This window comes from Mobula hypostoma, chromosome 5 (genome assembly GCF_963921235.1).
Source record: "Mobula hypostoma chromosome 5, sMobHyp1.1, whole genome shotgun sequence".
In the NCBI taxonomy this organism is placed as follows: Eukaryota; Metazoa; Chordata; class Chondrichthyes; order Myliobatiformes; family Myliobatidae; genus Mobula; species Mobula hypostoma.
Genome location: NC_086101.1, coordinates 196,093,410 through 196,119,726, shown reverse-complemented (window position 1 = coordinate 196,119,726; position 26,317 = coordinate 196,093,410). Strand labels below are relative to the sequence as shown.

General features: G+C 46.0%; 1 protein-coding gene across 3 annotated transcripts in view; it reads left to right on the top strand.

The window, feature by feature from the left end:
* Window positions 1-26,317, top strand: part of cplane1 (ciliogenesis and planar polarity effector 1) — a 328,946-nt gene that overhangs the window by 99,696 nt on the left and 202,933 nt on the right. For all 3 annotated transcript variants that reach the window (XM_063049649.1, XM_063049647.1, XM_063049648.1), the window contains exons 16-17: window positions 14,043-14,183; window positions 24,039-24,267. In XM_063049649.1, coding sequence (XP_062905719.1) covers window positions 14,043-14,183; window positions 24,039-24,267 — 370 coding nt within the window. The remainder of the gene's footprint in view (window positions 1-14,042; window positions 14,184-24,038; window positions 24,268-26,317) is intronic.

The following is a 26,317-nucleotide window of genomic DNA, read 5'->3' as shown; positions in this document are numbered from 1 at the left end:
ATCTGCATACATATTGAAGTCTCCCATGACTACTGTAACATCCTTTGGGGGTCTGTATACAATTCCTTGCAATTGCTTAACTCTATCCACAAAGGTCCAACACCGTCCGATCCTATGTCACCTCTTTCTAGTGATCTGATTTAATTTTATGCTCACAGAGCAACACTGCCCCCTTTGACTTTCTGCCTGTCCTTTTGATGCAATGTGTATCGTTGGACATTAAGCTCCCAGCTATAGTCTTTCAGCCATGATTCACTGATGCCTGCAACATCATACCCGCCATACTACAACTGTGCTGCAAGTTCATCTACCTTATTCCATATACTGCGCGCATTCCCATTCAACACCTTCAGTCCTGTTTTTACCCTTTTCAATTTTGTCGCACCATGCTCAACCTTTTGATTCCTAACTTTGTCTGAGGTCTTGCCAACATCTGCCTTCACAACGTCTCCACTAACTGTTCTGCCACTCTGGTTCCCATCCCCTGCAGCTCTAGTTCAAACCCCACTGCAAGATTAACAAACCTTCTCGCTAGGATATTAGTCCCCTCCAGTTCAGGTGCAAACCGTCCCTCTGTACAGGTCCCATCTTCCTTGGAAGAGAGCCCAATGACCCAAAAATCTTATGCCCGCCCTTCTACATCAATTCCTTGGCCATGTATTAAACTGTATAATCTTCCTAGTTCTAGTCTCACTAGTACATGGTACGAATAGCAATTCTGAGATCACAATCCTGGAGCACCTGGCCTAATAACTTAGCACCTAACTCCTGAACTCCCTGTGCAGAACCTCATCATTCGTCCTGCCCATGTCATTGGTACCTACATGGACCACGATTTCTGTCTGTTCACCCTCCCACTTAAGAATGCTGAGGACTTGATCTGGGATATCCTGGACTGTGTCACCTGGAAGGGAACATACCATATGGGAATCTGGTTCTCGCCCATAGAACCTCCTGTATGTTCCCCGAACTAATGAATCCCCTATCACCACAGAGCGCCTCTTTGAACCCCTTTTCCTTTTGAGCCGCAGTGGCAGACTCAGTGCCAGAGACCCAACCCGACCACTGTGACTTTCCTGTGTTAGGTCATCTGCCCCAAGAGCATCCAAAGTGATGTACCTGTTGTTGTTGGGGATGGCCATAGGTTTACTCTGCATTGGCTCCTTAGCTTCTTTCCCCTTCCTGACTGTCACCCCATTTCCTGTGTCCTGCACCTTGGGTGTAACTTTCTCTCTGTATGTCCTATCTGTTACCCCTTCAGCCTCCCGGATGATCCAGAGTTCACCCAGTTCTAACATCAGCTCCTGAACACGGTTTGTTCGAAGCTGCAGCTGGATGCACTTCTTGCAGTTGCAGTGGTCAGGGATACTGGAGGTCTCCCTGTCTTCCCACATCCTGCAAGAGGAGCATTGCATTAGTCTGCCTGGCATCTCTACTTCCCTAGCTGAGCAGATGTAAAAATGAGAAGGAAAAAACTTGAGTTTTCTTTTCCTTTGCTTTCTCTGAGTAAGTCTCTCTTTAAAGAAGCCTTGATGAGCTAAACCTTTAAGATCACCACTCTATGACAACAGCTGCTTCACTTGCCCCTGCCTTCCTTTAATTTGCTCGTACTAATCAATCCCAAACGCTGATTGGCCACTGGTCAAAGCTCTATTACGCTGCCATGAACTGCTCCTACCCTGTATCCTCGGACTGTGGACCTGATTGAAGTCCCCTCCTCTCCAAACTTCTGACTGCTCAAAGCTCTATTTTAGTGGATTCCATGAAAGTAGTGGATTCCAGAAAATTAGTGAATTCTAGTAAAGCAAGAACAGAGGAAGACGACAAACCAATTGTCTTTGTTTTCCCTACATTTTGAGGACTCTGACCTGATTCTTATTCTGGGATAATGTAATCAGAGCAATTGAATGTGGACGCAAGTGGCCATTTGTACCTGGATGAGGTTTGTTGCTTCTGCAGCTCCTTCTGTGCACTGCAGAGTGGGTGTAGGTCTTTGTGTGAGTGACTGCTGTAAACTTTTATTTAACTCGTTTTGCTTATCTTGAGCTTGTGGTATTTGTATGGCTAGTCTTAAATTTCCATGAGAACCTGAAGCACTGATGCGCTTTATCGTACGGGTGTAGTAACTTTACCTGACACACTTTATTGCATTTTATAGGAGCTGTATTTTAATTGAAATCTGACTTAGCTCTCTATGTGCAACCTCTGTTTGTTAATAAAATTTATTATAATCTTAGAGAAGTCCAGAACCTGCCTGTACTACTGGCTCCATAGTTACAGATTGGCGCTGCGTGCAGGCTATAATTGGAGAAAGAGAGTTTACAGAGAGGCAGGTCGATCTGCACAGTGCTTCAGGGTGTGGTGCTGAAGAAATAGTTTAGCCAAAGCAGTGGCAGAACGGAAGGTGGGCAGGATCATTGGTAGAGAGCCACCATGATCATTTCAGCAGCGGTCTTCTTGTTTGACAGTGTAGGGTTGGTGGAACAATATTAATAAGATTGGTTTTGTTTATCTTGTTGATTTGTTTGCTACATATATTGAAAGTATCTAATGCTGATATGTCGGCAGAATTGCAGGCTCTTAGAGCAAGGGTACAGGCAGGTTAGGAGGCTGTGATGCAATTGAAAGAAATAAGTGAGACTTTGTTGGCACAGTTACTGGAACAGGAACAGCAACAGGCAACAGAGCGGGTAGCCTCTCTCTTGCCTTGTGCCTCTGACGATGACCTACCAGCAGGTAGGGTAAGTCAGGCAAATCCCCTCAGGCCAGCGAATATATTATATACTTTGTTTTACTTTATTGTCACCAAACAATTGATACTAGAGCGTACAATCAACACAATGATATTTGATTCTGAGCTTCGCGCTCCCTGGATTACAAATCGATATACTTGCCAAAAGAGAGAAAGTGTAGGATTTTCTCAGGGGATAGGGGGTTCCAGTGCTGTGTTTTACAAGTGACTAGACTACCTGATTACAGTGTTAAGCCTTTGTCCCTTTTCTAGTGCTGAAAAGGCCCAAAATATTTATAAATATTTAGGAGGGGAAGCAAGGCAAGAGGTAAATTTCACCCATGATCTGAATGGTCAGAACCTGAAAGCATTTTGGAGATCCTTAGAGAGATATATGGCAGGCCCATTCACTTACTAGGATACGAAAGCAGTTCTTTGATAGAACGCAGTGGGAAGGAGACTCTGCGTGAGTACTCCCATGCCTTGGTGTCCATAATGGAAGAAATGAATAATTGCAAGGTTAAGCCAGCATGGTGCAGCAAGTTTGCTCTGTGCGACCCATATGCAGAGAATGTCTATGATATCAGCCTCTTCAGGGAGCTCAGCAAGATGCTGCTATACCCTGATAATTGTATTGCTTACTGTTTATCAACTGAGGTGGAAGGTAGAAATAATGGAAAAAAATAGACGATAATGCTTTCATGAAGCAAGTATAAAATGTGTGAATTTAGTAAGTAAATGCTCGTATTTATAGAATATAAGTGTTGCACACCTACTGGGGTTCCATGGCAGTCCTATGGGCAGTCAGCTAAATGAGAGGAGGATAATGATCCCAAGATAAATATCTTTGGGTGAAGAGAGGGAGATGTTGGCCAGAGGGAACTACAGACCATAAATTAGTGGAACCAAGTGTCTTTGTCCCCCAACCCCGCCACCATTTTGTGGACTCTGAACTGATTCTTGGTCTGGGATAATGTAATCAGAGCAATTGAATGTGGACACAATGACCTGCTAAACCTGAGACCATTCTTAGATGAGTAGCTTTTTATTATGTAACATTCCAGACCTTTCAAAGTAGCAATCTGTAATCTTGTTAGACTCTGTCTGGGTCACCTCATTTAATTGGTTTGGACCAGTCAGAGTTGAAAGTCACAAATATGCAAGGCTGGGAGGGGTTCAGAACCATGAAACAATGCTGGTTGTAGCCCTGTACAAGAGCCATTAGGAAGATGACCCAAGTAGGTCAGGTGACCTTGAGCCAATGGGACGGAGATCCACCAGTTCAATTGATGAGGAACACTATAAGAGAGGAGCTCCAAATACACAGGGCCAATAACACTCCAACAACCAGAAACCAACCATTGCAGATGAGGAGGTTCCCAAAGACACGTGGAGATCGGGGCCATGAGGATCGCCTGGCTTGCATAGACTCTTCTCCCGGGTAATACCTGTTCTCGTCAGTGACTGGTCATGGAGGGTCAGGGAATTCTAGTGGTGTGTGCACAAATAGTTTGTGAATCCACGTGCGTTTTAGTTGATACAATAAAGGTTACTTGTTGGTAAATTCAGATTCTCTCTACCTCTCTGATAATTATTATCAGGGGTGATACTTGTAACAGATTTCAGCTATAGAATCCACTAGGGGTGTGCTGGAAAGTCTGATCATTGCTGCCTGAATCGCCTGACTCTCATGGCTCCCCTATTGTTGACTCGGGGAAAGGGATTATTCATGGAGAAATTCGCCTCTCTCACCGGGCCTTCCACTCTTCCATATTCCTGCCTCTCTCCCCTGGCTACAACTTTCTTGTTTCCAGAGACCTTTCCCTCCACACCTGTGACACACATCTGACTTCTGTCTTCCCAGCTGTCCCTTCTCTCATCAAATCCTCCTCGATGACCCCTTCCTTCATAATCCTGTCTCTTGCTGCACATGCTCTTCCTTCGATTCACTTCCATGTGTAAACAGTCCATTGGGCTCCATATTAGGAATGTTATCACTTCCTGCTATGTTTTGCCATTCTAGATTGGTCAATTTTAATGAATGAGCTACCTTGAGTTGCAGACAGTTTAAAAATATTTTTGCACTTTTCCAAAATCTGCCTCCCAATCTGCTCCTCAGTATCTCTACTGCTACCAGGGGGCCTATAAAATACTCCCAATAGAGTAACTGCTCCCTTCCTGTTCCTGACTTCCACCCATACTGACTCAAAAGAGGATCCTGCTACATTACCCACCCTTTCCGTAGCTGTAATAGTATCCCTGACCAGTAATGCCACCCCTCCTCCCCTTTTCCCCCCTCTCTATCCCTTTTAAAGTACTGAAATCCAGGAATATTGAGAATCCATTCCTGCCCTGGTGCCAGCCAAGTCTCTGTAATGGCCACTACCTCTTATTCCATTTATGTATCCAAGCTCTCAGTTCATCACCTTTGTTCCTGATGCTTCTTGCATTGAGGTACACACATTTCAGCCCTTCTACCTTACTGTCTTTACACCGTTTATTCTGCTTCTCTTTCCTCAAAGCCTCTCTGTATGTTAGATCTGGCTTTACTCCATGCACTTCTTTCACTGCTCTATCGCTCTGGGTCCCCTCCCCCTCGCAAATTAGTTTAAACCCTCCCAAACCATGCTAGCAAACCTACCTGCAAGGATATTGCTCCCCCTCGAGTTCAGGTGCAACCCATCCAATCTGTAGAGCTCCCAGCTTCCCCAGAAGCGATCCCAATGATCTAAAAATGTAAAACCCTGCCCCCTGCGCCAACTCCTCAGCCACGCATTCAACTGCCATCTCGTAAATAAAGTGAGTTTGATCCTAGCCTCCTTGGGGTCTGCATTTATTTGTCTGATCAAAATAGTTAGTTTCACTAACAGTTTAGCACCCAAAGTAGGGCCCCTTTGATACATGGTCCAGGGAACTATTATATTCGGCACAGAGTCTGGCCCTGTAGCTCAGAAGGGTAGGACAAGGAAGAGGAGGGCAGTTGTGATAGGGGACTCGATAGTAAGGGGGTCAGATAGGCGATTCTGTGGACGCAGTCCAGAGACTCGGATGGTAGTTTGCCTCCCCGGTGCCAGGGTCCGGGATATTTCTGATCGTGTCCAAGATATCCTGAAGTGGGAGGGTGAGGAGCCAGAGGTCCTGGTACATATAGGTACCAATGACATAGGTAGGAAAAGGGATGAGGTCCTGAAAGAAGAATATAGGGAGCTAGGAAGGGAGTTGAGAAAAAGGACCGCAAAGGTAGTAATCTCGGGATTACTGCCTGTGCCACGCGACAGTGAGAGTAGGAATGCGATGAGGTGGAGGATAAATGCGTGGCTGAGGGATTGGAGCAGGGGGCAGGGATTCAAGTTTTTGGATCATTGGGACCTCTATTGGTGCAGGCGTGACCTGTACAAAAAGGACGGGTTACACTTAAATCCTAGGGGGACCAATATCCTGGCAGGGAGATTAGCGCGAGCTACTGAGGTGACTTTAAACTAGAATGGTTGGGGGGTGGGAATCAAATTAAAGAGGCTAGGTGTGAGGAGGTTAGTTCACAACAGAGGGATGGGAACCAGTGCAGAGAGACAGAGGGGTGTAAAGTGAGCGTAGAAGCAAAAAGTACAAAGGGGAAAAGTAAAAGTGGCAGGCCGACAAATCCAGGGCAAGCATTAAAAAGGGCTAAGAGAGTTGTAAAAGAGCGCCTGAAGGCTTTATGTGTCAATGCAAGGAGCATTCGTAATAAGGTGGATGAATTGAAAGTGCAGATTGTTATTAATGATTATGATATAGTTGGGATCACAGAGACATGGCTCCAGGGTGACCAGGGATGGGAGCTCAACATTCAGGGATATTCAATATTCAGGAGGGATAGACATGAAGGAAGGGGAGGTGGGGTGGCGTTGCTGGTTAAAAAAGAGATTAACGCAATAGAAAGGAAGGACATAAGCCGGGAAGATGTGGAATCGATATGGGTAGAGCTGCGTAACACTAAGGGGCAGAAGACGCTGGTGGGAGTTGTGTACAGGCCACCTAACAGTAGTAGTGAGGTCGGAGATGGTATTAAACAGGAAATTAGAAATGTGTGCAATAAAGGAACAGCAGTTATAATGGGTGACTTCAATCTACATGTAGACTGGGTGAACCAAATTGGTAAAGGTGCTGAGGAAGAGGATTTCTTGGAATGTATGCGGGATGGTTTTTTGAACCAACATGTCGAGGAACCGACTAGAGAGCAGGCTATTCTGGACTGGGTTTTGAGCAATGAGGAAGGGTTAATTAGCGATCTTGTCGTGAGAGGCCCCTTGGGTAAGAGTGACCATAATATGGTGGAATTCTTCATTAACATGGAGAGTGACATAGTTAATTCAGAAACAAAGGTTCTGAACTTAAAGAGGGGTAACTTTGAAGGTATGAGTCGTGAATTAGCTAAGATAGACTGGCAAATGACACTTAAAGGATTGACGGTGGATATGCAATGGCAGGCATTTAAAGGTTGCATGGATGAACTACAACAATTGTTCATCCCAGTTTGGCAAAAGAATAAATCAAGGAAGGTAGTGCACCCGTGGCTGACAAGAGAAATTAGGGATAGTATCAATTCCAAAGAAGTAGCATACAAATTAGCCAGAGAAAGTGGCTCACCTGAGGACTGGGAGAAATTCAGAGTTCAGCAGAGGAGGACAAAGGGCTTAATTAGGAAGGGGATAAAAGATTATGAGAGAAAACTGGCAGAGAACATAAAAACGGACTGTAAAAGCTTTTATAGATATGTAAAAAGGAAAAGACTGATAAAGACAAATGTAGGTCCCCTGCAGACAGAAACAGGTGAATTGATTATGGGGAGCAAGGACATGGCAGACCAATTGAATAATTACTTTGGTTCTGTCTTCACTAAGGAGGACATAAATAATCTTCCAGAAATAGTAAGGGACAGAGGGTCCAGTGAGATGGAGGAACTGAGTGAAATACATGTTAGTAGGGAAGTGGTGTTAGGTAAATTGAAGGGATTGAAGGCAGATAAATCCCCAGGGCCAGATGGTCTGCATCCCAGAGTGCTTAAGGAAGTAGCCCAAGAAATAGTGGATGCATTAGTGATAATTTTTCAAAATTCGTTAGATTCTGGACTAGTTCCTGAGGATTGGAGGGTGGCTAATGTAACCCCACTTTTTAAAAAAGGAGGGAGAGAGAAACCGGGGAATTATAGGCCGGTTAGCCTAACGTCGGTGGTGGGGAAACTGCTGGAGTCAGTTATCAAGGATGTGATAACAGCACATTTGGAAAGCGGTGAAATGATCGGACAAAGTCAGCATGGATTTGTGAAAGGAAAATCATGTCTGACGAATCTCATAGAATTTTTTGAGGATGTAACTAGTAGAGTGGATAGGGGAGAACCAGTGGATGTGGTATATTTGGATTTTCAAAAGGCTTTTGACAAGGTCCCACACAGGAGATTAGTGTGCAAACTTAAAGCACACGGTATTGGGGGTAAGGTATTGGTGTGGATAGAGAATTGGTTAGCAGACAGGAAGCAAAGAGTGGGAATAAACGGGACCTTTTCAGAATGGCAGGCGGTGACTAGTGGGGTACCGCAAGGCTCAGTGCTGGGACCCCAGTTGTTTACAATATATATTAATGACTTAGATGAGGGAATTAAATGCAGCATCTCCAAGTTTGCGGATGACACGAAGCTGGGTGGCAGTGTTAGCAGTGAGGAGGATGCTAAGAGGATGCAGGGTGACTTGGATAGGTTGGGTGAGTGGGCAAACTCATGGCAGATGCAATTTAATGTGGATAAATGTGAAGTTATCCACTTTGGTGGCAAAAATAGGAAAACAGATTATTATTTGAATGGTGGCCGATTAGGAAAAGGGGAGGTGCAACGAGACCTGGGTGTCATTATACACCAGTCATTGAAAGTGGGCATGCAGGTACAGCAGGCGGTGAAAAAGGCGAACGGTATGCTGGCATTTATAGCGAGAGGATTCGAGTACAGGAGCAGGGAGGTACTACTGCAGTTGTACAAGGCCTTGGTGAGACCACACCTGGAGTATTGTGTGCAGTTTTGGTCCCCTAATCTGAGGAAAGACATCTTTGCCATAGAGGGAGTACAAAGAAGGTTCACCAGATTGATTCCTGGGATGGCAGGTCTTTCATATGAAGAAAGACTGGATGAACTGGGCTTGTACTCGTTGGAATTTAGAAGATTAAGGGGGGATCTGATTGAAACGTATAAGATCCTAAAGGGATTGGACAGGCTAGATGCGGGAAGATTGTTCCCGATGTTGGGGAGGTCCAGAACGAGGGGTCACAGTTTGAGGATAGAGGGGAAGCCTTTTAGGACCGAGATTAGGAAAAACTTCTTCACACAGAGAGTGGTGAATCTGTGGAATTCTCTGCCACAGCAAACTGTTGAGGCCGGTTCATTGGCTGTGTTTAAGAGGAAGTTAGATATGGCCCTTGTGGCTACAGGGGTCAGGGGGTATGGAGGGAAGGCTGGGTTCTGAGTTGGATGATCAGCCATGATCATAATAAATGGTGGTGCAGGCTCGAAGGGCCGAATGGCCTACTCCTGCACCTATTTTCTATGTTTCTATGTTTCTATACTGTGAGCTCGAGAAGTGAGATCAGTGAACAAGACCAGTAGACAAGGAGATCATGGGGAACGTTTGACCGTGAGCTGCTGTGAGTCTCCAGAGGGGACCAGACCAGATGGGCAAGACCTGTGCGACAAGGGCCCATCCTGCCAGTGACCATCCCTGAGCTTCTGGAGAGGGCAAGATGGTTGAAGGAAGACAGGGTCCAAGGCCCACAGGGAGTCCAACTTTAACTGAATCAAGCAATCTCAATTCTGTCGGACTTCGAGAGTTAGTATGTTTTCTGGTCAGAAAAAGGGGAATTGAATAACCAGTATTTTATAAATTAACCAAATTGTTTGTAGCATAAATTTCAAAAAGATGAGAAATGTGTAATAAAGAAAGTAAACAGAATAGTGCAGGTACTGAACTTAAAAAAGAAGCTTCAGAACAATTGACAAAAGATCTGCGAACGAAAGTCCCTATGACCAAGCACATGAAGAAGAGGGTTAAAAAGTACCAAAAGATGAAACAACTTTTAGGTGAGCCTCTGGTTCTCCCGGGCTCCCCAGAAGGTAAGGCAGGGGTGGCCAACCTTTTACATTCCATGCATCAATTTTTTCACTCACGAGTTCAGCTGCGCCATACAACTCTTGTACCCTTATTCAATTCTTGTACAAATATGTTATACAGAACTCGTGCGTGAAAAAATTGCTGCATGGAATGTTAAAGGTTGGCCACCCCTGAGGTAAGGTATGGTTGGAAACAGGAGAAAGTATGTGATTACTTTTTCCAGTGATTTGTACGGATGGGTCAGGGAGACTGGCCCTATGGGGTTCCTTTTGAATTAAAAAAGATCCGATATTGGAAAGGTGAGGCAAAGGTAGGAATGGGACTTAGAATATACGATGTGGTGTTTTAATAAGTGGAAAGAGGTGGCCGGTGAAGAGGTATCAGTCACTGAAACCCAAACCCAAATTAAAGGAAGAAAGAATACAGAAAATGGATCACCCTCCTCCTCCTATGGGTCTGTACTCTAAGGTTTTAAATGAGGAACTGGTGGGAGACCCGCTGATGGATGTTATCTAATGGTGGCTGCGCAGCACAAGGGTAGGAAAATGGAATGACAGTTCACAGAGAGGGAAGATCCTGCTCCCTATGCGACCACAGGCCGGAGACCAGCAGGCCTGCCTGAATTAGAACCAATGAAACAAGGACAGGCAGCTGGGTTCACGAACTAAAATGCAAGTAGTCCTGGAGCAGAAAGGAAAATTAGATGAAGGGCAACACCCCCCCCCCCACCCCCATGAATAAGTGGTAAGAATAAGCTAAAGAGATCATTTTGGCAGTGGTTAGACAACATAGTGACTTTGGCAAAGTCATGGACATAGTACTCATTTGCCTCACTATAGGAAGGATGTGGAAGCATTGGAAAGGATACAGAGGAGATTTACCAGGATGCTGCCTGGTTTAGAAAGTATGCATAATGATCAGAGATTAAGGGAGCTAGGGCTTTACTCTTTGGAGAGAAGGACGATGAGAGGAGACATGATAGAGGTATATAAGATATTAAGAGGAAGAGACAGAGTGGATAGCCAGCGCCTCTTCCCCAGGGCACCACTGCTCAATACGAGAGGACATGGCTTTAAGGTAAGGGGTGGGAAGTTCAAGAGGGATATTAGAGGAAGGTTTTTTACTCAGAGTGGTTGGTGCGTGGAATGCACTGCCTGAGTCAGTGGTGGAGACAGATACACTAGTGAAGTTTAAGAGATTACTAGACAGGAGGAATTTAAGGTGGGGGGGTTATATGGGTGGCAGGGATTGAGGGTCGGCACAATATTGTGGGCCGAAGGGCCTGTACTGTGCTGTACTATTCTATGTTCCATGAATCCACCTCACAATCAGAGTGTTTTGGTCTCCAAATAAGCAGTGGAAAGTTCCTTATTTTATACGATATAGAATCCATATGTTCTTAACTTTAGTCTTAACTGCACTTTAACCACAAGTAAAAACAGGAATAAGCGGGTATATCCGTAGCACATGGTATTTTTAATCATAGAATAGACAGTAGCTTTGTCATATAAACGTATGTTCCTTCTTTCTGTACTAAGGCTACCTCCTGATTACGAAAGACTGCTGTAAGTCTAAGCTTCGGACATTGGGTTAAAAAGGTTCATTAGGTTACAAAGTTCAAATAGAAAAATTCTTCAACCAGCTAGTATGGACTGATTTTATAGCTGACTACGGGCAAAATTTTAGCAACACCAGTGGAATAGGGAAGTTTTATATTTTCGTAACTTTAAGGGTCATAATGGAAAAGAACTAGCAACTCTGGTGCTATCAGATAAACAATCCTTTATTCTTCCACAGTCAATTAGTGTGTGCACTTTGGAACATTAGTATATACTCTTTAGGACCGTTAGTGTGTACTTCAGGACAGTTAAGGCTGATTTATACTTGTGCATACTAGCTTACGCCGTAGCCTACGCAAGTGGTCTACGCCGTTGTGAGCATTGAGTCATAGTCATAGTCATACTTTATTGATCCCGAGGGAAATTGGTTTTCGTTAGTTGCACCATAAATAATAAATAGTAATAAAACCATAAATAATTAAATAGTAATATGTAAATTATGCCAGGAAATGTCCAGGACCAGCCTATTGGCTCAGGGTGTCTGACCCTCCAAGGGAGGAGTTGTAAAGTTTGATGGCCACAGGCAGGAATGACTTCCTATGATGCTCTGTGCTGCATCTCGGTGGAATGAGTCTCTGGCTGAATGTACTCCTGTGCCCAACCAGTCCATTATGTAGTGGATGGGAGACATTGTCCAAGATGGCATGCAACTTAGACAGCATCCTCTTTTCAGACACCATCCTCTTTTCAGACACCACCCCGTGAGAGGGTCCAGTTCCATCCCCACAACATCACTGGCCTTACAAATGAGTTTGTTGATTCTGTTGGTGTCTGCTACCCTCAGCCTTCTGCCCCGGCACACAACAGCAAACATGATAGCACTGGCCACCACAGACTCGTAGAATATCCTCAGCATCGTCCGACAGATGTTAAAGGACCTCAGTCTCCTCAGGAAATAGAGACAGCTCTGACCCTTCTTGTAGACAGCCTCAGTGTTCTTTGACCAGTCCAGTTTATTGTCAATTCGTATCCCCAGGTATTTGTAATCCTCCACCATGTCCACACTGACCCCCTGGATGGAAACAGGGGTCACTGGTGCCTTAGCTCTCCTCAGGTCTACCACCAGCTCCTTAGTCTTTTTCACATTAAGCTGCAGATAATTCTGCTCACACCATGTGACAAAGTTTCCTACCGTAGCCCTGTACTCAGCCTCATCTCTCTTGCTGATGCATCCAAGTATGGCAGAGTCATCAGAAAACTTCTGAAGATGACAAGACGCTGTGCAGTAGTTGAAGTCCGAGGTGTAAATGGTGAAGAGAAAGGGAGACAAGACAGTCTCCCGTGGGGATCTAAGTGTGGCCTAACCATAGGCCGGAGCAGCTCTAGAACAAGTCTCTCCAGGGTCTTCATGATGTGGGAGGTCAATGCCACCGGTCTGTAGCCATTGAGGCCGCTGGGGCGCGGCGTCTTCGGAACAGGGACGAGGCAGGACGTCTTCCACAGCACAGGAACCCTCCAGAGCCTCAGGCTCAGGTTGAAAACATGGTGAGGTACTCCACGTAGCTGAGGGGCACAGGCTTTGAGCACCCTGGTACTGACACCATCCGGGCCTGCAGCCTTGCTTGGGTTGAGACGTTTCAACTGTCTTCTCACCTGTTCAGCCGTGAAGCCCACCATGGTGGTTTCATGTGGGGAAGGGGTATAGTCATGAGAGCAGGGTGGGTGTGTCTTGTGCGTTGGTGTGTCTCTGTTGCTCTGCAATTCACCGCCAAAACGCTAGTTGGCGGTGGGGTTTCTATGCCACTGTGTTGAGTTTCTTCGGGTTGAAACTCAACATGAAGAAACTGAAACTTCAAACATTGAAACTGAAGGAGGGTGAATTTTCTGTGCTTGTCTGGCCACTGAGAGACATGGACGAGGAAATGCATTTCAAATATTTTCGGATGTCGGCAGGTAGATTTGAAAACTTGCTTCATCGTCTCCAATCAATTATTTTGCATCAGTGTATGCACAGTATACTCAGAGACTGGCAATCACCATTCGAGTTTTAGCTTCAGGTGGAAGTCAACAGATTGTAGCAGCTAGCTACAAACTGGCGTCAAGCACAGGGTCCTCCATAATTTCGGAGGTCTGTAAAGCTTTATGGAAAGCATTGCAGCCAGAGTTCCTTCCCTGCCCTTCAGTCGCCCAATCGGAAGATATTGCAGCGTAGGAGGAAATGCGATGCTACCAAGCGGACCAATCACAGTTGTTGTGGTCTGCGTTGCCGCGATGCGTGGTTACATTTTGGGAGAGGTGCGCGTTAGGCTATGGCGTAGGGTTCGGTGTAGAGCACAGCGTAGGGTACGCGGCTACGCCGTATACGCCGTACATTTGACACACAAGTATAAATCGGCCTTTAGTGTGTATTCTTTGGGATAGTTAGTGCATACATTGGGACATTTAGCGAGTATACTTTGGGATAGTTAGTGTGTACACTTTGGGACTGTTCGTGTGTACAATTTGGGACAGTTAGTGTGTTCATTTTGGGACAATTTGTGTGTGCACATTGAGTCAAAATTTGTTTGGGACACTGGTGTGGACAGTGACTGAGTCCTGAGTATTTGTTTTCTGTCTTTTCAGGCCTGGGTATTGCCGATGTTGCTGCTGTGGCAGTGCTTCAGTCTCTGTCTCGATTCATGGCCCTCTATTTCACTAACCAGCCTCTGTATGTGCTGCCCCCTCACCACATCGACGTTCTGCCTCCCCTGCACTTCAGACCGGGTAAGGGGCTCCACACAGACCAAGTGACCATGTTGACTGCAGAGGGTGCCGGGTGTAGGGAGACGGTTCTGGCTGTCTGCGAGAGGATGGTGTGTGGTGTGAGAGGGTATTATGTGAGGTAGTGTGAAGTGATGTGGACTGAGGTGGGATGGTGTTTGATGGGGTGAGCGGCCTGGAACCTGTGAAGACAAGTGGAGGAAAAAGTGTTTCCTGAGTTCTAAGGATGATGGTATTCGGTACAAACTGCTGAGAAAGATCGTTGTTAAAAATGTGAGAAAATCTGTATTTGTGTGTGTTGCTGGAAATCCAAAGCAACACACACAAAATGCTGGAGGAACTCAGGATGCCAGGCAGTATCTTGGAAAAGAGTAAACAGTTGATGTTTCAGGTCGAGACCCTTCATCAGGACTCACTGTTAGCCAGGTTCCTCTGCACCTCTCACTGTCTCTGCTGGTCCTCTCTGTCTCCCGGTGCTCCCGGTGCGGCCTCCTCTACATCAGTGAAACCCGACGCAGATTGGGGGACTGCTTCATCAAGCACCTCCGCTCCGTCCGCCAAAACAGACAGGATCTCCTGGTTGCCACCCACTTCAACTCTGCTTCACATTCCCATTCGGATGTGTCCATACATGGTCTCCTCTACTGCCGTGATGAGGCTAAACTCAGGTTGGAGGAGCAACACCTCATATACCGTCTAGGTAGTCTCCAGCCCCTTGGTATGAACATAGAATTCTCCAACTTCCGGTAATTCCGTCCCCCTCCCTTCCCCTATTCCTGTTTCACTCTACCCCCTCCCCCAGTGGCCTATCACCTCCCTCATGGTTCTGCCTCCTTCTACTACCCATTGTGTTTTCCCCTATTCCTTCTTCACCTTTCCTGCCTATCACCTCCCTGCTTCCCTCCCCCACCCCTTTATCTTTCCCCTTACTGGTTTTTCACCTGGAACCTACCAGCCTTCTCCTTCCCACCCTCCCCCCACCTTCTTTATAGGGCCTCTGGCCCTTCCCTCTACAGTCCTGATGAAGGGTTCCGGCTCGAAACATTGACTGATCGTTTCCACGGATGCTGCCCGACCTGCTGAGTTCCTCCAGCGTGTTGTGAATGTTGCTTTGACCCCAGCATCTGCAGACTATTTTGTGTTTACCTCAGTAACAGCTGGATGTGAAACAAGATGAATGGTCAGGCCTAGAACTCTGTCCTGGGAACTGCAGCAATGTCCAAGTCACATGGCCCTTTAAGCCTGTCTCACTATTCACTGTTATCATAGTTGATCTGCTTCCCTACCACCCTGGTCTTCTCATTCTATCAAACAAGTTGGCTGTTTTCCAATCTGAAATTGAGTCTGTGATGAAACATTTAGAACAGAAAATGTAACATTCCAGCACAGTACAAGCCTTTCGGCCCATGTTGTACTAACCTTTTAGCCTACTCCAAGATCAATCTAACCCTTCCCTCCTACGTAGCTCTCCTTTTTAATCATCTGTATGTCTGTCTCAGAGTCTTTTCAACATCAGTCTAGGTCCACTATTTCAGCAGCCACTTCCTGCCAAACCTTTGGGGCCGGGCCATCAGGTTCCAGTAATTCAGAATCATGGAGTTGTGTAGGCCTTTCAGCCCATCAACACTATGCCGGTCGTCACACCGCCTACATTAATTCCATTGCTCTGTGTCCTATTCAGTCATTCGTCCTAAATGTTGTTGTTGTCTCTGCCTCTCATCACCTCCTCTGGCAGCTCATTCCAGATACCAACAACTCTGTGAGTGAAATAGTTACCCCAGAGATCTCCTTAAATCTCCTTCCTTACACCTTAAACCCATGCCCTTTAGTTTTTGACAATCCAACCACAGGGAAGCAGAAACTGATTATCTACGTTATCTGTGGCTCTTCTGATTTTATAAACTTCTTTAAGGTCACCACTCAGCCTCCAATGTTCCTGAGAAAACAGTAAGAGCCTGTTCAGTCTCTTCTTATAACTCACGTCACCCAGAGTCCTCCGGTCCTCTGGTCCTCTAGTCCTCTAGTGCTCCGGTCCTCCAGTCCTCCAGTCCAGCGGTCCCCAACCACTGGGCCGCGAGGAAACGATACGATTTGGCAATATGAAACGATATGAGTCAGCTGCACCTTTCCTCATTCCCTGTCACACCCACTGTTGAACTTGAACACACACGAGGTCATTACCCCCGCGAGGTCATGATCCACGCGTCATCCATGTCAGTGCGGGAAGAAGATCAACTCCTCGAGCTTGCAAATGACGGCGGGCTGAAAAGTATGTTTGACATAACATCTCTGCCGGCATTCTGGATCAAAGTCAAGGCTGAATATCCTGAGATAGACACGAAAGCACTGAAAACGTTGCTTCCATTTGCAACATCATATCTCTGCGAAGCGGAGTTTTCTGCAATGAATGCAACGAAAACTAAATTGTGGAATAGACTGGACATAAGGAACCCCCTTCGAGTATCGCTGTCTCCCATCATCCCTCGATGTTGTTGCAGGGAAACAAGCCCAGGGCTCCCACTGATTCAGCGATATTGGTGTGTTGCAATGATTTTATATGTTCATACGAGGAAAATATGCACTGTGTGTTTAATATCCAAACGTTACTTAAAATGTTATGATGCTATTGACTTATAAGTGACTTATAATTGACTTATCACTATATTCATGCGAGGAAACTATGCGCTGTGTGTTTAATATTAAATTCGTTAGATAAATCCTTTTCGAAACGAAATTGAGTGTATTAGCCACTTACAAGTGACTTATAGTTGACTTATCACCTATATTCTGGTCGTGATTAACACCACCCCCCCGCCGGTCCACAAGAATATTGTCAATATTAAACCACTCCGCGGGGCAAAAAGAGGTCGAGGATCCCTGCTCCAGTCCTCCAGTCCTCCAGTCCTTCTCGCCTCCTGTCTTCGACTCTTCGAGCTCTCCAGCCCTCTTGTCCTCCAGTCCTCCTGCCCTCCTGAACTCTTGTCCTTCAGTCCTTTTGTTCTGTCCTCCAGCCCTCCGGCTCTCCAGCCCTCTAGCCCTCCAGTCTACCAGACCCTTCAGTTTCCCAAGAACCTCTTCGCTAGTAATAGTAACTTAGCGTACTCCATGACCACTGACACCTGGTACTTCCACCATGCTGCTCGTGTCTTCTACAGCAGGGGTCCCCAACCTTTTTTGCACTGCGGACTGGTTTAATATTGACAATATTCTTGCGGACCGGCCGACCCGGGGGGGGGGACGGGGGGTGGGTAGGGTTGCCAACGGACAAGAGTAGTAGTCAAATACCCCGAGAAAGACTACAATGACCATGAAGCCTTGCGCGGGCACCAGTGCACATGCGTGTACGTGTTGGTTTTTTTCTCCACAAATCGTTTTTGGCGATTCTGTTCCGGCGGGGGGGGGTAGGTGATGTTAATCACGAATGGAATATAGGTGATAAGTGGCTAATACACTCAATTTCGTTTCTAAAAGGATTTATCTAACGAATTTAATATTAAACACACAGCGCATATTTCTCGCATGAATATAGTGATAAGTCAATTATCAGGGAAGGACAGGGGAGCTTGAAGTAAATGTTGAACGAACTTCCAGTAGAAGTGGCAGAAGCAGGTTTGATATGATCATTTAAAGAAAAATTGGATAGGTATATGGACAGGAAAGGAATGGAGGGTTATGGGCTGAGTGCAGGTCGGTGGGACTAGTTGAGAGTAGACAACAGGAATTCTGCAGATGCTGGAAATTCAAGCAACATACATCAAAGTTGTTGGTGAACGCAGCAGGCCAAGCAGCATCTATAGGAAGAGGCGCAGTCGACGTTTCAGGCCGAGACCCTTCGTCAGGACTAACTGAAGGAAGTTGAGAGTAGCGTTGGGCATGGACTAGAAGGGCCGAGATCACCTGTTTCTGTGCTGTAATTGCTATATGGTTATATAAGTAAGCCAATAGCATCATAATTTTTTAAGTAACGTTTGGATATTAAACACACAGCACATATTTTCCCCATATGAACATATAAAATCATTGCAACACAACAATATCGCCGAATCAGTGGGAGCCCTGGGCTTGTTTCCTGCAACAAGACGATCCTATTGAGGGGTGATGGCAGACAGCGATACTCAAACGGGGTTCCTTATGTCCAGTCTATTCCTCAATTTAGTTTTCGTTGCATTCGTTGCAGAGATATGTTGGAAATGGAAGCAACGTTTTCAGTGCTTTTGTGGGTACCTCAGGATATTCAGCCTTGACTTTGATCCTGAATGCCGGCAGAGATGTTATGCCAAACATACTTTTCAGACCTCCGTCATTTGCAAGCTCGAGGAGTTGATCTCCTTCCCGCGCTGACATGGATGACGCGCGGGTAATGACCTCGCGTGCATTCAAGCTCAACAGTGACCGTGACAGGGAATGAGGAAAAGTACAGCTGACTCATATCACCAAATCATATCGTTTCCTTGCGGCCCGGTGGTTGGGGACCGCTATTCGACAGTGAAGGCTGATGCAAAATACTTATTCATTCGTCTGCAATTTCCTTTTCCCTCATTATTTTTGTTTTCCAGCAGTCCGATATCCAGTCTCACCTCTCTTTTACACTATATGTATCTGAAGAAACTTTTGTTAACCTCTTTAATATTATTGGCTTGCTTACTTCTGTATTCTATCTTTACCTTTTTAATGACATTTTTAGTTGCCTTCTGTTGGGTTTTAAAAGCTTTCCATCGTCTGACTTCCCACTAATTTGTGTTCTATTACATGCCCTCTCTTTTGCTTTTATGTTGCCTTTGACTTCTCTTGTTAGCCATGGTTGTCTCATCTTGCCTTTCGAATAGTTCTTTTCTTTGGGATGTATATATCCTGTGCCTTCTGAATTGCTTCCAGAAATTCCAGCCATTGCTACTGTGCCGTTATCCCTGCCAGTTTTCTTTTCCAATCAGTTCTGGCCAACTCCTCTCTAATGCCTCAGTAATTCCCCTTACTCCACTGTAATACTGATACATCTGACTTTAGCTTTTCCTTCTCAAATCTCAGGGTGAATTCATTCATATTAGGATCACTTTTCCCCAAGGGTTATTTTACTTTAAGGTCTCTAATCAATTCTGGTTCATAACACAACACCCAATCCAGAATAGTTGATCCCTTTTGGGCTCAACCAGGGGCTGCTCTAAAAAGCCATCTCATAGGCATTCGAGAAAACTCCCCCTCTTGGAATCCAGCACCAACCTGATTTTCCCGATATACCTGCATATTGAAATACCCCATGACTATTGTAACATTGCCCTTTTGGCATGCATTTTCTGTCTCCAGTTGTAACTTGTTTTGACCACATCTTTACTATTGTTTGGGGGTCTGTATACAGCTCCCATCAGGATCTTTTTACCTTTGCAGTTCCTGAGCCCAATCCATAACAATTCAACATCTTCCAACCCGATGTCACCTCTTGCTAATGATTTGATTTCATTTTTTACCAACAGAGCAATGCCGCCCCCTCTGCCTTCCTGCCTGTCCTTTCGTTACAGTGTGTATCCTTGGACCATAGAAAACCATAGAAACTACAGCACAGAAACAGGCCTTTTGGCCCTTCTTGGCTGTGCCAAACCATTTTCTGCCTAGTTCCACTGACCTGCACACGGACCATATCCCTCCATACACCTCCCATCCATGTATCTGTCCAATTTATTCTTAAATGTTAAAAAAGAACCTGCATTTACCACCTCGTCTGGCAGCTCATTCCATACTCCCACCACTCTCTGTGTGAAGAAGTCCCCCCTAATGTTCCCTTTAAACTTTTCCCCCCTCACCCTTAACCCATGTCCTCTGGTTTTTTTCTCCCCTTGCCTCAGTGGAAAAAGCCTGCTTGCATTCACTCTATCTATACCCATCATAATTTTATATACCTCTATCAAATCTCCCCTCATTCTTCTATGCTCCAGGGAATAAAGTCCTAACCTATTCAACCTTTCTCTGTAACTGAGTTTCTCAAGTCCCGGCAACATCCTTGTAAACCTTCTCTGCACTCTTTCGACCTTATTTATATCCTTCCTGTAATTTGGTGACCAAAACTGAACACAATACTCCGATTCGGCCTTCACCAATGCCTTATACAACCTCATCATAACATTCCAGCTCTTATACTCAATACTTCGATTAATAAAGGCCAATGTACCAAAAGCTCTCTTTACGACCCTATCTACCTGTGACGACACTTTTAGGGAATTTTGTATCTGTATTCCCAGATCCCTCTGTTCCACTGCACTCCTCAGTGCCTTACCATTAACCCTGTATGTTCTATGTTGGTTTGTCCTTCCAACGTGCAATACCTCACACTTGTCAGTATTAAACTTCATCTGCCATTTTTCAGCCCATTTTTCCAGTTGGTCCAAGTCCCTCTTCAGGCTCTGAAAACCTTCCTCACTGTCTACTACACCTCCAATCTTTGTATCATCAGCAAACTTGCTGATCCAATTTACCACATTATCATCCAGATCATTGATATAGATGACAAATAACAATGGACCCAGCACTGATCCCTGTGGCACACCACTGGTCACAGGCCTCCACTCAGAGAAGCAATTCTCTACCACCACTCTCTGACTTCTTCCATCGAGCCAATGTCTAATCCAATTTACCACCTCACCATGTATACCTAGCGACTGAATTTTCCTAACTAACCTCCCATGCGGGACCTTGTCAAAGGCCTTACTGAAGTCCATGTAGACAATATCCACTGCCTTCCCTTCATCCACTTTCCTGGTAACCTCCTCGAAAAACTCCAACAGATTGGTCAAACATGACCTACCACGCACCAAGCCATGTTGACTCTCCCTAATAAGCCCCTGTCTATCCAAGTGCTTGTAGATTCTGTCTCTTAGTACTCCTTCCAATAACTTACCTACTACTGACGTTAAACTCACCGGCCTATAATTTCCCGGATTACTTTTCGATCCTTTTTTAAACAACGGAACAACATGAGCCACTCTCCAATCCTCCGGCACCTCACCCGTAGACAGCGACATTTTAAATATTTCTGCCAGGGCCCCCGCAATTTCAACACTAGTCTCCTTCAAGGTCCGAGGGAACACTCTGTCAGGTCCCGGGGATTTATCCACTTTAATTTTCCACAAGACAGCAAGCACCTCCTCCTTTTCAATCTGTACAGTTTCCATGGTCTCACTACTTGATTTCCTCAATTCCATAGATTTCATGCCAGCTTCCTTAGTAAATACAGACGCAAAAAACCTATTTAAGCTCTCCCCCATTTCCTCTGGTTCCGCACAAAGCCGACCACTCTGATCTTCAAGAGCACCAATTTTATCCCTTACAATCCTTTTGCTCTTAATATACTTGTAAAAGCTCTTTGGATTATCCTTCACTTTGACTGCCAAGGCAACCTCATGTCTTCTTTTAGCCCTCCTGATTTCTTTCTTAAGTATTTTCTTGCACTTCTTATACTCCCCAAGCACCTGATTTACCCCGTGTTTCCTATACATTTCATACAATTCCCTCTTCTTCTTTATCAGAGTTGCAATATCCCTTGAGAACCAAGGTTCCTTATTCCTATTCAATTTGGACATTAAGTTTCCAGCTGTAATCTTCTTCAGCGATGATTCAGTGATATCTACAACACGATATCTGCTAATCTGCACTGTGCCACAAATTTATCTACCTTATTCCGTGTACAGCACATATTCAAATATAACACATTCGGTCCTATACTCACCTTTTTCAATTTTGTTTGCCTTTTACATTGCAACTCAACCTGTTGACTACAATTTTGCCCTATTATCAGCCTCTCCTTGCTAGGAGTCCCACTATGCATCGTCTCTGTTTGTAAACTGACTACCTCATCTTCAGCACTATCACTCTGGTTCCCATCCCTCTGCCAAATTAGTTTAAATCCTCCCAAACAACTCTAGCCAGCCTGCTCGCAAGGATATAGGACCCCCTCTGGTTCAGGTGTAACCCGTCCCTTTTGTACAGGTCATACCTTCCCCAGAAGAGATCCCAAAGATCCATAAATCTGAACTCCTGCCCCCTGCACCAGTTCCTCAGCCACACATTCGCTTGCCAAATTACCTTATCAGCTTTCTACCTAGCTTCCTAAAATCCCTATTCAGGACCTCCTCACCTTGTCTTCCTATGTCCTTGGTGCAAACATGTACCAAGACTTCTGGCTGCTCACCCTCACCCTTGAGAATACCATGGGCCTAATCCGAGACAGCCCTGATCCTGGCACCAGGAAGGCAAGAAACCCATCCAGGTTTCTCTATCGCACCCTCAGAACCTCGTCTCGGTTCCTCTGATTAAGGGATCTGCTAACAACACTGCAGTCTTCACTACTCTCTGCTCTTGTGAGCCAAATCACCAGACTGGGTGCCAGAGACCCGGTCACTGAGGCTCCTCACTGGCAGGTTGCAGGTTGTCCCACTCAATAGTACCTGTTATTGAGGGGAACAGCCACAGGTGTACTCTGCACTGGCTGTGCATTCTCCCCCCCCCCCCCTTTCTGACAGTCACCCAGTTACCTGACTCTTGCAACCCAGGGGTAACTACCTCGCTGTAGCTCCTGCCTATCACCTCCTCCTTCTCCTATATGAGTCGAAGATCATCGAGCTGCAGCTCCAGTTCCTTAATACGTTCTCTCAGGAGCTGCAGCTTGGTGTACCTGGTGTATTTGTGTTTATTTGGGAGACTGGATGTCGTCCAGACTTTCTGTATCCCACACAGAGTACAAAACACTGCCCCCTGAGCCATTCTCTAAACTGCCATGCCCTAATAGATGAGGAATGAGCAAATAAGGAGAGAGAGAGTAGCCTTACAAGACAATTTACCTTATCGAAGCCCAGTGAGCCAACGCCACTCTAAAGACTGGTACACTCAAAAAGCATGGCCTCTCCAAGGATGACTGCTCTGCTTGCCCTTGAATGACTTTTATTGGCCCTTTTTTTAATAAATCCATCTTGCTGGTTGGTCACTCCTCAACTCAGAGAAACTGATGTGAAACTCTTCCTCTAAAATCTTGATCTCTGTCCTGATTAAAAAGTAGCTCTTTTTACACACCCCTGGTGTGGATTGTCCATCCATTGTGCTTGGTCCCCGAATGCCCCAATTGTGTTATGTTTGGTTCCTGACTGACCCTAGTGTCGCATTCGGTCCCCAGATGACCCTCAGTGTCGCATTCGGTCCCCAGCTGACCCCAATATCACGTTTGGTCCCCGACTGACCCCGTGTCACGCTCAGTCTCCGTCTGACCCAATGTCAAGTTGTTCGGTCCCCCAGTGACCCAGTGTCGTGTCGTTGGGTCCCCCAGTGACCCCAGTGTCACGTCGTTCGGTCCCCCACTGACCCAGTGTCACGTCGTTGGGTCTCCCACTGACCCCAGTGTCACATCGTTCGGTCTCCCACTGACCCCAGTGTCGCATCGCTCGGTCCCCCACTGACCCCAGAGTCACGTCGTTCGGTCCCCCACTGACCCAGTGTCATGTCGTTGGGTCCCCCACTGACCCCAGTGTCACTTTGTTCGGTCCCCCACTGACCCAGTGTCGCATTCGGTCCCCGACTGACCCAGTGTCGCATTCGGTCCCCGACTGACCCCAGTGTCGCATTCGGTCCCCGACTGACCCCAGTGTCTCATTCAGTCCCCGACTGACCCACTGTTGTGTTCGATCCCCGACTGACCCACTGTTGTGTTCGATCCCCGACTGACCCAGTGTCGCATTCGGTCCCCGACTGACCCAGTGTTGCGTTCGGTCCCCGACTGACCCAGTGTCGCGTTCGATCCCCGACTGACCCCAGTTGTTACGTTTAGTTCTGTGACTGCCCCACGATTGCACTTAGTGCTCTGATTGTTCCATTATGTCACAGGTTGCCTGCCCCGGCTGGTCCCCGTCGATCGGGCCCGTGTAGCCGCAGCAGTGCGTGAGCAGCACCTGTCTGCCATCTGGAGTGTTGAACGTGCAGTGGAGCTGATGCTGATTGCCAGGCTCCTCCCTGAAGCTGTGTGGGTGGCCCTGAGACTGGGTGACTGGAAGGCCGCAGTGGTGCTGGGCCTGGCTTTCAATCTGTATGAGAAGCGGATTCCTCCGTACGCCCGGTACGTGCATACTCAGTTTGTCCTGGGTTACCTCCAGCACAGGCGGAAATATGCAGGATTCAAGGTTGTTCAGTGTCATAGGTGTAAAGGGGTCAAAATAATTGTTACTCCAGATCCAACGTAGCACAAAGTAACACGATTAGATAATCGAGAGAGCTAAAAGAAGCATGAAGTTGCTCTAGCACACAAGCTGAAGGAGAATCCTAAAGGATTCTACAGATATGTTTAGGGCAAAAAGATTGCAAGAGTCAAAATTAGTCCTCTGGAAGATATGTGGGGATATCTTAAATAAATTTTTTTGAACTTTTTCGTTCGGCATTCAGCTTGAGGTAGTAAATTAGATTAGACATTGGCTTTGTGGGAGAAGCCAGAGAGTGGTAGGAGAAGGTTGCCTCTCTGACTAGAAGCCTGTGACTAATGGGGAGCCACAGGGAAACTGCAAGGGTAAAAGGACATTAATGGCATTTATATACAGGCCTTCCAACAGTGGCTGGGAGGTGGACCACAAGTTACAACAGGAAATAGAAAAGGCAAGTCAAAAGGGCAATGTTATTCTAGCATGGGAGATTTTAACTTGCAAGTTGATTGGGAAAATCAGGTTGGCAATGTATCTCAAGAGAGTAAGTTTTTTGAATGCTAAAGAGACAGATTTTTAGAACAGTTTGTCAGTGAGCCTACTAGGGGATCAGTAATACTGAAGTGGGTGTTATGTAATGAACCAGAAGTAATTAGGAAGCTTAAGGTAAGAGAACCCTTAGGAACCAGTGATCACAATATGATTGAGTTCAACTTGAAATCTGATAGGGAGAAAGTAAAGTCTGACGTAGCAGTATTTCGGTGGGGTAACGGAAATTGCAGTGGTATGAGAGAGGAGTTGGGCAAAGTAAATTGGAGAGAGATGCTGGCACGGATGTCAGCAGAGCAGCAATGGCGTGCGTTTCTGGGAAAAATGAGGAAGGTGCAGGACATATAGAAACACAGAAAACCTACAGCACAATACAGGCCCTTCGGTTCACAATGCTGTGCCAAATATCCACTTACTTTAGAAATTACGTTGGGTTACCCATAGCCCTCTATTTTCCTAAGTTCCATGTACCTATCCAGGAGCCTCTTAAAAGATACTATTCTATCCACCTCCACCACAGTCACCAGCAGCCCATTCCACGCATTCACCACTCTCTGCGTAAAAAAAACTTACCCCTGACATCTCCTCTGTACCTACTTCCAAGCACCTTAAAACTCTGCCCTCTTGTGTTAGCAATTTGAGCCCTGGGAAAAAGCCTCTGACTATCCACACGATCAATGCCTCTCATCATCTTTTACACATCGATCAGGTCACCTCTCATTCTCCGTCACTCCATGGAGAAAAGGTCAAATTCACTCAACCTATTTTCGTAAGGCATTATCTTTGTAAATCTCCCCTGCACCCTTTCTATAGTTTCCACATCCTTCCTGTAGTGAGGTGACCAGAACTGAGCACAGTACTCCAAGTGGGGTCTGACCATGGTCCTATATAGCTGCAATATTACCTCCCAGCTCTTGAACTGAATCCCACGGTTGAAGAAGGCCAATACACTGTATGCTTTCTTTACCACACAGTCAACCTGTGCTGCAGCTTTGAGTGTCCAATGGATTCGGACCCCAAGATCCCTCTGATCCTCCACACTGCCAAGAGTCTTACCATTAATACTATATTCTGCCATCATATTTGACGTACCAAAATGAACCACCTCACACTTATCTCGGTTGAACTCCATCTGCCACTTCTCAGACCAGTTTTGCATCCTATCGATGACCCGCTGTAACCTCTTGACGACACTCCACACGACCCACAACACCCTCAACCTCTGTGTCATCAGCAAATTTACTAACCCACCCCTCCACTTCCTCATCCAGGTCATTTATAAAAATCACGAAGAGTAGAGGTCCCAGAACAGATCCCTGAGGCACTCCACTGGTGACCAACCTCCATGCAGAATATGACCCGTCTACAACCACTCTTTGCTTTCTGTGGACAACCAGTTCTGGATCCACAAAGCAATGTCCCTTG